The sequence below is a fragment of the Schistocerca gregaria genome, chromosome 5 (genome assembly GCF_023897955.1).
Source record: "Schistocerca gregaria isolate iqSchGreg1 chromosome 5, iqSchGreg1.2, whole genome shotgun sequence".
Lineage (NCBI taxonomy): Eukaryota > Metazoa > Arthropoda > Insecta > Orthoptera > Acrididae > Schistocerca > Schistocerca gregaria.
The window spans coordinates 88,474,293-88,487,633 of record NC_064924.1 but is presented as its reverse complement, the minus strand read 5'-3'; the positions used below and the strand labels follow the sequence as shown (position 1 = coordinate 88,487,633).

Below are 13,341 nucleotides of genomic sequence, written 5' to 3'. Positions count from 1 at the left end.
CCACCCCTCCATAACAACCTCCTCAAGTTGTCCAGTGACATCTTGATAGGCAACCAATAACTGAAAATGTCTGTATATAAAGTAAGAAATTCACCCGTATACAGCAGTTAACCAGCCTGATGAGCGCCGCAGTAAATCGGTCGAAATATCGGCAGCTTACCTGTTTAGTAGTTACAATGGCGCGACCCAATACCGAAAATGATTTTATTTAAAATGACACCGGCCGTGGAAGCCTTCGAACTGACATTACGTAAAAAGTAATGAACACTGATATTATTTTGACGGTGATTTTTTAATTTGGAAACCGAGTTTTCGAAAAATAATTTGCTCAGGTATGTAGATTAATTTAAAATAAAACTTCAGGAATAAGTCTTATATAGGGTTTTGCTTCATATCTTAAACGCGTGCACAACGTTTAATTGTAATGGCTTTGATAGCTGGAGAGAAATTGTATAGACATTCAAAAATGTTAAGGTTCTGGAAAGCACTAAAGAATAAAAATTTAGAGACGTGTCTTGTGCGTTCCTTTATAGAAATGATTTTTGGGTGCTCTTTTGCTTCGGATACAGATACAACCATCTGAAATTTTGTTTCTATGGTGCACACAAAAAATATCAGACAATGTTTACAATGTCGATATTTTGACGTAATTTTTTTTCTTTTTTAAATAAACATCTTCATGTCAATTTCTCTCGCATAACTTTCTTTTTCTCATAATGAAAATATAAATAGTCTTTCTACTAGCCACTTACAGCCCACACAAATGAAGAAACTTACAGGACAAATTTCACAATATCTGCACTGTAATATCACATTACTTATTAGGCTTAGCAAACTACTGTAATGAATAGAAGTTCCCTGTTCCTCTCCTCTCCTGGAACATTGTGTATTGCAGCTGTGAAATGGATGACTTCTTATTCATCCCGGACAAATCAAAGTCTGATTTGCTTAGAATAGCTGCCTGCATTATTCTGAAGCTGCAATACTTGGCTGATGTCAGCAGTGCTATAATAGCGTTTCCAGTTAGGCTCTTACTGTTTATATTTCGTAGTTATGTTTTTGGTGTTGTGTGTGTGTGTGTGTGTGTGTGTGTGTGTGTGTGTGTGTGTGTGTGTGTGTGTGTGTGTGTGTGACACGGAGTACATACTAACGCAGCTTCTGTCTGCTTTGCTGTGATTTTTAATTCAGACTAGTAAACGCCAAAGACACTGGTATAGGCACGCGTATTCAGATACAGAGATATGTAAAGAGGCAGAAGACGGCGCTGCGGTCGGCAACGCCTCTATAAGACAAGTGCCTGGTGCAGTTGTTAGATCCGTTGCTGCTGCTACAATGGCAGGTTATAAAGATTTTAAATGAGTTTGAACGTGGTGTTATACTTAGCGCACGGACGATTGGACTGAGCATCTCTCAGGTAGCGATGAAGTGGGGATTTTCTCTTACGGGTATTTCACGAGTGTACCCTCAATATCAGAAATCCTGTTAAAACATCAAATGTCCGACATCGCTGCTGCCGGAAAAAACTCCTGCAAGAACGGGACCAACGACGACTGTATAGAATCGATCAACGTGACAGAAAGGTGTAACCTGACCGAAAATTGCTGCAGATTTCAATGATGGGCCATCAACAGCGTCAGCGTGCGAACCATTCAACGTAACATCATCGATATTGGCTTCCTGAGCAGAAGGCCCACTCGTGTACCCTCGCTGATTGCACCACACGAAGCTTTACGACTTACCCTGGCCCGTCAACGCCGATATTGGACTGTTGATGACTGGAAACATTTTGTCTGGTCGGATAAGTCTTGTTTCAAATTGTATCGAGCGGATGCACGTGTACGGTTACGGAGACAAACTCATGAATCTATGGACCCTGCATGGCAGCAGGGGACTGTTCAAGCAAGTGTATCACTATTTTTTTTTTAATCTTCAGTGTAGTAAGATACTGATCGGATTCGCAAACAAAGAGATCGAAATGAAGTAATGCCTGATAGGTATGCAACACACCTAACGTACCGATAACGCGGTTACTGTCTTATTGAGCCGGCCGGTGTGGCCGTGCGGTTCTAGGCGCTTCAGTCTGGAACTACGTGACCGCTACGGTCCCAGGTTCGAATCCTGCCTCGGGCGTGGATGTGTGTTATGTCTTTAGGTTGGTTAGGTTTAATTAGTTCTAAGTTCTAGGGGACTAATGACCTCAGATGTTAAGTCCCATAGTGCTCAGAGCCATTTGAACCATTTTTGTCTTATTGACTGCGGCTACTTGGAGAACTATCGTAGTTTACGATTACTTATGTCTACAGCAGCCTCCAGTAGTCTTAAAATTCTAGCTGCAGACAATCACTCTTCGTAGAATCTAATCGCGAGTGAAACAGGAAAGGTGGCTTGCTGATTATAGATGTAGACGTAAATGAACTGGGAGCCTGCTTTCTAGCGACACACTCTCGCGCAGTTGTTTCGCTAGGTAAGTCTCGTGTGGTGTAAACGCTCCTTCAGAAACGTAGAATGCATTTTCGCGACAAGACATGTCTACCCGCCTGCCTCTCTCTCTGTGCCCCTGATTACGAAGTGCGAGAAAAGAAACAAACAAATAACAACAAAGCAACACACCCACCTGGTCGATGATGGTGTGGCCGATGATGCAGTAGAGAGCGATCCCACTGAGGAAGACGGCCAGGCTGGAGGCCGTGGACACCACTACCGCCATCTCGTCGGTCTCCAGTAGCACCTGCGCAAGCAGGCGTCACTTTGTATTTTTGGAGTCAAGCGTGCTGAAAATGCATTTGGTCCATTTGGAGTCCTTCTTTCTTCTTCTATGGCTACAAGATTTTACAGTGGATTATTGTTTCGATTTTTCTATGTACATTCTAATTTTTTAGTTGTGATCCAGTATACACTGACGTAATACGAGTCATGGGATATCTCCTAGTATAGTCGGTTGTCCTATTGCCTTATATAGTACAGCAACTCGACGCGGCATAAACTCCACAAGACGTTGAACGTCCCCTGCAGAAATACTGAGCCATGCTGCCTCTTTAGTCGTTCGTAAGTGCGTGTTGCAGTTGCAGGAATTCGTGCACGAACTAACCTCTAGATTATGCCCAAGTCGCGAAGTATTGTAGCCCTGCGCGGTCATCCATACGAATTACACTCCTGGAAATTGAAATAAGAACACCGTGAATTCATTGTCCCAGGAAGGAGAAACTTTATTGACACATTCCTGTGGTCAGATACATCACATGATCACACTGACAGAACCACAGGCACATAGACACAGGCAACAGAGCATGCACAATGTCGGCACTAGTACAGTGTATATCCACCTTTCGCAGCAATGCAGGCTTCTATTCTCCCATGGAGACGATCGTAGAGATGCTGGATGTAGTCCTGTGGAACGGCTTGCCATGCCATTTCCACCTGGCGCCTCAGTTGGACCAGCGTTCGTGCTGGACGTGCAGACCGCATGAGACGACCCTTCATCCAGTCCCAAACATGCTCAATGGGGGACAGATCCGGAGATCTTGCTGGCCAGGGTAGTTGACTTACACCTTCTAGAGCACGTTGGGTGGCACGGGATACATACGGACGTGCATTGTCCTGTTGGAACAGCAAGTTCCCTTGCCGGTCTAGGAATGGTAGAAAGATGGGTTCGATGACAGTATGGATGTACCGTGCACTATTCAGTGTCCCCTCGACGATCACCAGAGGTGTACGGCCAGTGTAGGAGATCGTTCCCCACACCATGATGCCGGGTGTTGGCCCTGTGTGCCTCGGTCGTATGCAGTCCTGATTGTGGCGCTCACCTGCACGGCGCCAAACACGCATACGACCATCATTGGCACCAAGGCAGAAGCGACTCTCATCGCTGAAGACGACACGTCTCCATTCGTCCCTCCATTCACGCCTGTCGCGACACCACTGGAGGCGGGCTGCACGATGTTGGGGCGTGAGCGGAAGACGGCCTAACGGTGTGCGGGACCGTAGCCCAGCTTCATGGAGACGGTTACGAATGGTCCTCGCCGATACCCCAGGAGCAACAGTGTCCCTAATTTGCTGGGAAGTGGCGATACGGTCCCCTACGGCACTGCGTAGGATCCTACGGTCTTGGCGTGCATCCGTGCGTCGCTGCGGTCCGGTCCCAGGTCGACGGGCACGTGCACCTTCCGCCGACCACTGGCGACAACATCGATGTACTGTGGAGACCTCACGCCCCACGTGTTGAGCAATTCGGCGGTACGTCCACCCGGCCTCCCGCATGCCCACTGTACGCCCTCGCTCAAAGTGCGTCAACTGCACATACGGTTCACGTCCACGCTGTCGCGGCATGCTACCAATGTTAAAGACTGCGCTGGAGCTCCGTATGCCACGGCAAACTGGCTGACACTGACGGCGGCGGTGCACAAATGCTGCGCAGCTAGCGCCATTCGACGGCCAACACCGCGGTTCCTGGTGTGTCCGCTGTGCCGTGCGTGTGATCATTGCTTGTACAGCCCTCTCGCAGTGTCCGGAGCAAGTATGGTGGGTCTGACACACCGGTGTCAATGTGTTCTTTTTTCCATTTCCAGGAGTGTATATCGTTATTTGGGGACATGGCTGCGAATAATTCCAAGTAGTCAATCATGAACATTTCCAGTCAATGATCGGTTTAGTTGGACCAGAGGACCTAGTCCATGCCATATAAAGGCAGCCCGCACCATTACGGAGCCACCACCAGTATCCGCAGTGCCTTGTCGACAACTTGGATCCTTGGCTTCATTAGGTCTGAGCCACACCCTACCATCAGCTCTTACCAACTGAAACTGTGACTTATGTGACAAGGTCACAGTTTTCCAGTCGTCTAAGATATAACCGATATGGTCACGAGCCCAAGAGAGACTCTGCCGGCGACGTCGTCCTGTTAGCAGAGGTGCTCGTGTCGGTCGTCTGCTGCCATAGCCCATTAACCCCCGATTTCGCGGCACTGTCCTAGCGTATATGTTCGTGGTACGTCCCACTCTGATTTCTGAAGGTATTTCATGTGCTGTTGCTTGTCTGTTATCACTGACAACTCTACGCAAACGACGCTGCACTCGGTCGCTAAGTGAAGGCCACTGGCCACTGTGTTGTCCGTGGTGAGACCTAATTCCTGAAAATTGGTGTTCTCGACACACGCTTGAAACCGTGGATCTCGAAACACTGAGTTTCCTAACGATTTCCGAAATGGAATGTCCAATGCGTGTAGCTCCAACTACCATTCCACGCTGAAACTCTGTAAATTCCCGTCGTGCGGCCGAAAGCACGGCGGACACGTTTTCACGTGAATCACCTGAGTACACATAACAGCTCCGCCAATGCACTGCCTTTTTATACCCTGTGTACGCGATATTAGCGCCGTTCGTACACGTGCATATCACTAACCCGTGACTTTTGTCATGTCAGTTTTTTTGTGTGTTTTTAGGGCGCACAAATACAATGGTCATTAGCGCCCAGACTAAGTTAGGAATGCACCGCGAGGCACAAGGTTAAAACAGCAGCTAAAATGGACAATACTGTAAAAGACATAGACAGAGGATTAAAAAAACAGCATAATCAAATGACCTTAGGCAGGTTTGTCATGTTGATAAAACGAAGAATGCGAGCAGCTGCTCCTGGGTCATCCGCTAAAATGGCATCCAGATTACATGGCAGGCCAAGATCAACACGCAGGGTATTAAAATTCGGACATGACGTTAAAATGTGACGGACCGTCAACAATTGCCTACATGCGTAGAACGGCGCCGGTGCAGCTGTCAGCAGATGGCTGAACCGCCAGTGTCCAAGTCGTACCCGAGCCAAAACGACCCCCTCCCGCCGAGAGGAGCGTGAAGAGGACGTCCAAGCCACGGGAAGAGGTTTCAAGGCCCGAAGCTTGTTGTCCGTAAGTGAAGCCCAATCGGCATGTCACAGCGACAAAATGCGCTGACAAATGACCCTGCTACAATCTGATGAAGGGACACAACAAGAAGCTGTCCGAGTCTGGAGGACCGCAGCCTTGGCCGCGGCATCTGCAGCTTCGTTCCCAGGGATACCGACATGAGCAGGAACACACATAAAGCTAACCGGTGAACCGTCGTCCACCAGTTGCTGAAGAGAGCGTTGGATCCGGTGCACAAAAGGGTGAATCGGATAGGGATCAATGAGGCTCTGGATGGTGCTCAGGGAATCAGAGCAGATGACATAAGCAGAATGTCGGTGGCGGCAGATGTAAAGAACAGCCTGGTAGAGGGCAAATAGCTCAGCTGTGAAGACCGAACAATGTCCATGTAGCCGGTATTTGAAACTGTGTGCCCCGACAATAAAAGAACACCCGACCCCGTCACTGGTCTTAGAGCCATCTGTATAAATGAAGGTCATATTAATGAATTTCGAACGAAGTTCGACAAAACTGGAGTAGTATACCGAACCGGGGGTAACCTCCTTTGGGAGCGGGCTGAGGTCAAGGTGAACGCGAACCTGAGCCTGGAGCCAAGGTGGCGTGTGGCTCTCGCCCACTCTAAAGGTTGCAGGGAGTGAAAAATCAAGGTGCTGAAGAAGGCGACGAAAGCAAACTCCAAGGGTAGCACGGCAGAGACGTACAACCCGTATTCACGGTAGAGAGAGTCGTCAAAAAAGGAACGATACGACGGGTGGTCGGGCATTGACAGAAGCCGACAGGCATAACGACAAAGCAGCATATCGCGCCGGTAGGTCAGTGGCAATTCACCGGCTTCCGCATGAAGACTCTCGACGGGACTAGTATAAAACGCTCCGATCGCAAGACGTAAACCCCGATGTTGTTTGGAGTTGAGGTGGAGTAAGATGGACGGCCGTGCAGAGGAGTATACGAAGCTCCCATAATCCAGCCTGCAGCGGGCGATCGATCGATATAGGCGAAGTAGGACGGTTCGATCCGCTCCCCACCACATACCGCTGAGAACACGGAGGACATTTAAAGAACGGGTACAACGGGCAGCCAAATATAACACATATAAAGACGAGCTAAGTTTCCTGCCAAATGTAGGACCTAAAAATTTTGTTGTCTCCACGAATGGGAGAGCAACGGGACCGAGTCGTAAGGATCCGGTGGGAGAAACTCTTTGTAGCGCCAGAAGTTAATACAGACCGCCTTCTCGGCAGAAAAAAGGAAGCCATTGGCGTCACTCCAGGAGTAAAGACGGTCAAGAGAACGCTGAAGACAGCGCTCCAGGAAATATGTGCGCTGCAATAGATGGTAAAATCGTCCTCGAAAAGGGAGTCTGATACATCAGCTGGGAGGCAATCCATTATTGGATTGATCGCTATGGCGAAGAGAGCGACGCTCAAAACTGAGCCCTGTGGCACCCCATTCTCCTGGCGAAAGGTGTCTGACAGGACAGAACCCACACGTACCCTGAACTGTCGATCCATTAAAAAGGAACAAATAAAAAGAGGATGGCGACCGCGAATGCCCCATGTATGCATGGGGCGGAGAATGCCCGCCCTCCAACAGGTGTCGTAAGCCTTCTCCAAATCAAAGAACACAACGCGGTCGGGCGCTTCCGCAAGAAGTTATACATAATGAAGGTCGACCATGTAACCAGATGGTCAACAGCAGAGCGGCGCCTACAAAATCCACATTGTACATTGGTAAGTAGGCGTCGAGATTCGAGCAGCCAAACCAATCAAGAGTTAACCATTCGCTCCATTACCTTACACACAGCTGGTAAGCGAGATGGGTCGATAACTGGAAGGCGAGTGCTTGTCCTTCCCCGGCTTAGGAATCGGTACAACAATAGACTCGCGCCAGCATGTGGGAACATGACCCTGAATCCAGATTCAATTGTAAGTACGAAGAAGGAAACCTTTACCCGCAGGAGAAAGGTTCTTCAGCATCTGAATATGAATAGAATCAGGCCCTGGAGCGGAGGACCATGACCGGGCAAGTGCATTTTCGAGTTAAGGCATGTTGAATGGGGCATTGTAACTCTCACGATTCGGGGAGCGGAAGTTAGGTGGCCTAGCCTCCTCTGCCTGTTTTCGGGGCAGGAAGGCAGGGTGGTAATGAGCGGAGCTCGAAACCTCAGCGAAAAAGCGGCATAAGGCAATGGAGACATCCTGAGGAGCCACAAGGACGTCATTCGCGACCGTCAAGCCAGAAACTGGTGAGTGGACCTTAGTGCCAGATAGCCGACGCAGGCTACCCCAGACAACAGAAGAAGGAGTAAAACTGTTGAAGGTGCTTGTGAAAGCAGCCCAGCTGGCTTTCTTGCTTTCTTTAATAACACGACGACACTGCGCACGTAATCTTTTATAATTGATACAATTAAAGGTGCGTAAAGCACGTCGACGAGCACGTAAGGCGTCTCTACATGCTGCGGTCCACCAGGGGACCGGTACGCGACGTGGAGAAGAAGTAGTGTGAGGAATGGAATATTCAGCAGCAGTGAGAATGACTTCCATGAGGTGTGCGACCTGACTATCACAGCTTGCGAAGGTTCTATCCTGAAAGGTCGCCCTGTAAGAGAATAGCCCCAGTCTGCTTTGGAGATGTTCCAACTAGTTGAGCACAGAGAGGGGGTATGATGCAGGAAATGGATAACACACGGGAAGTGGTCGCACGAATATGTATCAGAAAGTGCATACCACTCAAACCGACGTGCAAGTTGGGTAGTACATATAGAGAGGTATAAATAGGAATAGGTGTGAGATGTGTCCGAAAGAAAAGTAGGGGCGCCAATATTGAGGCAGACAAGATTGAGGTGGTTGAAAAGGTCTGCTAACAGGGAGCTCCTCGGGCAGGACGCTGGAGATCCCCAAAGAGGATGGTGGGCATTGAAGTCTCCAGTTAACAAAAATGGTGCAGGTAGCTGAGCAATAATTTGCATCATGTCTGCCCTGGTAACGGCAGTCGACGATGGAGTGTAAACGGTGCAAATGCGAAGTGTAAAAGTGGGGAGAGTAATTCGGACGGCAACTGCCTGCAGGCCGGAGTGCAATGTGATGGGATCGTAGTAAACATCATACCGGACCAGCAACGTAACGCCTCCATGAGCTGGAATACCCGCCATAGGGGGTAGGTCAAAACGCACAGAGGTATAGTGTGGCAAGGCAATTTTATCGCATGGGCGTAGCTTAGTTTCCTGGATAGCGACGACGAGCGGACAGTGCAAGCGGAGCAGCAACTTTAAGTCCTCTCGGTTGGAACGAATGCTACGAATATTCCAGTGAATAAGTGCCATCGTGAGAAGAAAAAGAAAAAGGAGAAGCAAGAAGTGGTCACCTCGAAGGCCGTTGAGGGCCTGGCTTCGAGCGAGCACTGCCGCCGCTATCTGTAGGTAGAAAGCCATCGCCAATTGGTTCAAGAGGTTCATTGGCCATCTTGTTAAGATGACCGGGAGGGAGAACTTCCTCTGCCGGTGAACGGCGAGATGTTCGGCTACCAGCGGCGTGGCCAGGCGAAACGGATGACGGCCTGGGGCGGCAACCGCTGGGTGGCGCAGGAGAAGAAATGCGCCGTGGCGGAGAAGGAGAACTTTGCTTCCTATGAGCCTTCTTGGAAGGTCGTTTAGTGGAAGTACTGGTCGATGGCTGGGAGTTCGAGGTACGTAGGAAGTCTGCACGGGACGGTTCCTTCTTGAAGGCCCGTGCATCTGATTTCTGGGTCTTCGTCTTGGCAGAAGCTGATAAAGGTGCTTGTGTCTGAGGGGGGACGGGAGGAAGAGGAGACGTCGACCGGGCGATCTTAGCACTGGCCTAACGGACGACCGTACTGCTGAAGGTCAGATCGCATGTCTGCGTCGCCACCTCCCTGGTAGTCCGAGGAGAGGCGAGGACAGTACTGTATTTCCCCGCTGGGAGCAGCGTAGGCTTCCTACTAGCAAATAGCTTGCGAGCAGCCGAGGTGACACTTTCTCTTTGACCCGAATTTCCTGTATACGGCGTTTTTCCTTGTAGATGGGACAGTCACGGGAGGATGCTGGATGGTCACCTTGACAGTTCACACAACTAGGAGACGGAGGTGGACACTCACCCTCATGGGCATCCCTGCCACAAGTGACACATTTAGCCGCGTTAGGACAAGACTGGCGAGTGTGATTAAAACGCTGACACTGGTAGCAGCGCGTAGGTGTCGGGACATAGGGGCGAACAGAAATAACCTCGTAGCCCGCTTTAATGCGCGACGGCAGCTGAACACTATCAAAGGTCAAGAAATGTGTCCGGGTCGGTACAAGGTCAATGTTGACGTTTTTCACGACCCTATGAACAGCCGTCACGCCCTGCTCAGCGAGGAAAGACTGAATCTCCTCGTCAGTCAGTCCGTCAATATACCACACCACGCGACGAATTCAAAGTGCGGTGAGCCTCCACCCGGACGGGGAATGTGTACAGGAGTGTGGCCTGAAGCAGTTTTTGTACCTGAAAGGCGCTCTCAGTTTCTAGTAACAAGGTATCGTTACGCAACCTGGTACAACACTTGACCGATCTGTCTATGGAATCTACACCCTTCTGGATAACGAAAGGGTTGACAGATGAAAAATCCTTTCCGTCCTCAGATCGAGAATCTACGAGGAACTTTGGGGCAGGCGGTAGCACTTTTGTCACTGGTGGCCGGTCAAGTTTCCGTTTTTGGGCAGTAGTCGAGAGAAGAAGAGAAATCCATTGCGGATGAATCCCCCATGATTGCCAGCGTCTCCGATGGCGGGCTCCTTCCTTGTGGGGACCCTCTAATAGGGAACTCCCGCTTTAAGTGAATGTTTACACCTCAGGTCACATCTCCCGAGAAATGGACGGAGGGACCAATCGGCATGGTCGGAAGGTGTCAGCCCAGGCAATCAGCCCTCCCTGGGCCTGGCCTTTACAAGGGGTACGTGGGTGCCTTACTTGTCTACCCAGGGCGGGGAATTACGCGTTACCCCGTCACCGGCTATGTGTGCGAACGCGTGGGTGGGCCTTCCGGCACGCACAGGGAGGAAAGGAGAAGAGAAAAAAAAAGAAGGGGGAGAGGGAGAGAAAGGACAGACTGTCTCAAACGCCGAGGCGGAGACCAGAGGGTGGACAAGAAGGCAAGGACAAGAAGGCAAGGAGAAGAAGGCAAGGAGAAGAAGGCAAGGAGGAGAAGGCAAGGAGAAGAAGGCAAGGAGAAAAGTAAGGAAGACAGTGAAAGGGAGAAGGACAAGGAGAGGAACCAAACAAAGGAAGGAAGAAACCAGAATAAGTGAAAAACCAAAGTGACTACAAATATAAGTCGTGGAACCGTCCGTCTCCGGACGCAGGAGCAAACTACCCCCTTTTAGTCGGCTCTTGCGACAGGCAGGAATACCTCAGGACCCCTGACCCGAGGGGGGGGTCACGTCAGTGTATCGTATCAGAGGTGTACAAATTCTCCTTCCAGTCTGCCTGGCCCTCTTATCTCCTCCGCAACCAGTGAAGCAGCTTAACCTGCCGCAATCCGAAGCACAGTGTTTAAAGCACCCCAACGTGGGTTTCAGCAAGCCTGCCAAGCATCACAGGACTCATCTAGCCTGCTGCAAGTGACATCAGGTTGCGCTATCAATCCAATGTGAGTGCATAATAGCCAAATAGTTGTTTGCGTAGGTAGTTTCACTGCAACTCAGCTATCTTAAAAGCGGGAACAGCAAAATGAGCAAACCAAACTCAAAGAAGATTGAGCACAAATTAAGATTTGGGAAATATATGCCAGTTTCGAAGCAGAGTGCAAGTCCAGCATAGAAGAAGGTTCGTGTGTTTATGAGGCAGCTTTAAATAAATCGATAGGTGTCTCACAATGCCAACTGTGTAAAAAGTCACTAAACACTCAATCGGGAACGTCGAGTATTTTACGACCTGTTTTTAAATTTGACTAGTAGTTTCCTTACTCAAAATTTTTTTTTAAAGAGGACAAAGACTAAGTGGCTGGCAAGTGTGTGGTAATGTCTGCTAAGGACTTGAGGCAGTTTAGCAGTATATAGGATTTGTAAATTTAGGGCGAACATTGATTCAAACAGCAAAACAAATATGGCTCTGTGGCAAGTAAAAACTACATTCTGATGGTATGCAATGTAGTGCGAAAAAAATTTAGAACGAAATAAAAGCCTCTTCTTTCAGGCAAATACATTTTAAAATGAGATTTTCACTCTGCAGTGGAGTGTGCGCTGATATGAAACTTCCTAGCGGATTAAAACTGTGTGCTTTTCGCGGGAAAGTGCTCTACCTCTATCCATCTTTTATTTTTTTATTTTTTTTTATTTTTTTGATGGTCAGGGCGTGGTACACGCCGCACTAGCAGTGGGGTCTCTTCACGGCTCTGCCAGTGCGTCGAGGCCCAAACCCCTCCCACCCCTTTTTTCATGTCCTCTGTTGGGTCATAGCACTAAGTGTGCAGAAATCTTAACACAAAACTCCCATTCTCCGATGTAAGAAACCTCTTCTCTGAGTAGAATCTGAACACTGATAAAAACTTAACAATTCTTCTTGAATCACACAAATACTTTGAAAGTCGAACACGAGTAATACAGAAAAAAAAATCGTGTAACATAGAAGTTACGGAAGTAAGGTAATAGTAAATAATAATAAGAAACCAAGTGACTTTTAATTTTCTTCTCTTCGTTCTCGTTCAAGGTGTTGTAGTGGTTCCACATATTTAACCAACACCCATTCTTTCAAAAATGATCTTCAGCATGTTGCCGTAGTGCTTCTTGTGGTTTTGCATATTCACACTTCATGTAAACGCAGAATTCTGTCTAGTTGTCCGGCCCAAGTTTGTGGATGACATAACTAACATATTTTCCCAGTAACCAGCTAGTGGCGTTGGTTTTTAATTTCGAAACGTATGTCATGTCTGGTCTCAGGAGGAGCGATGGCGTTATATATTCCGTAGAGGATCTGGTGAGAAAGGCGATTTGTTACCTGATCCAATTCCAGTTATGCACATTGCACCACAGGTGAACCTGTGGATGAGTGTATCCACCAGATTGCATTTTCCACAGAGGTGTGTCTGGTTTAAACCGATCCCATATACCCCTTCGTTGGTGCTGATGACATTGTTAACTGTTTTGTACCATGCGGAAATAGCGTCTGTAGGTAGCCCGGCATAGTTGATGTTCCGCCATACAGCTTTCCAGTCACAATTTGGGAATTTCATTTCAATTTTGTTTCTGCCCTCATTTAACTTCCTTTCAAGTATGATGTCGCGCGCTGTGATACATGGATGTTGCTTCTGATTTCGTCACTAAGATAACTTACTTCGAGGAAAAAGTATCTCATATACTGCAGACGGGCATTAATCCTTCGCACATCAATCGGTGCTTGCAGGCTATGGGATGTCACAGCCTCAAAGAGCTTTGCGGTTATACGTTGTGGAAGTTC

General features: G+C 48.5%; 1 protein-coding gene across 1 annotated transcript in view; it reads right to left on the bottom strand.

Annotated features, from left to right (window-relative positions):
• Positions 1–13,341, bottom strand: part of LOC126273231 (odorant receptor Or1-like) — a 597,605-nt gene that overhangs the window by 11,496 nt on the left and 572,768 nt on the right. Inside the window, exon 5 of the mRNA XM_049976775.1 lies at positions 2,615–2,728. Coding sequence (XP_049832732.1) covers positions 2,615–2,728 — 114 coding nt within the window. The remainder of the gene's footprint in view (positions 1–2,614; positions 2,729–13,341) is intronic.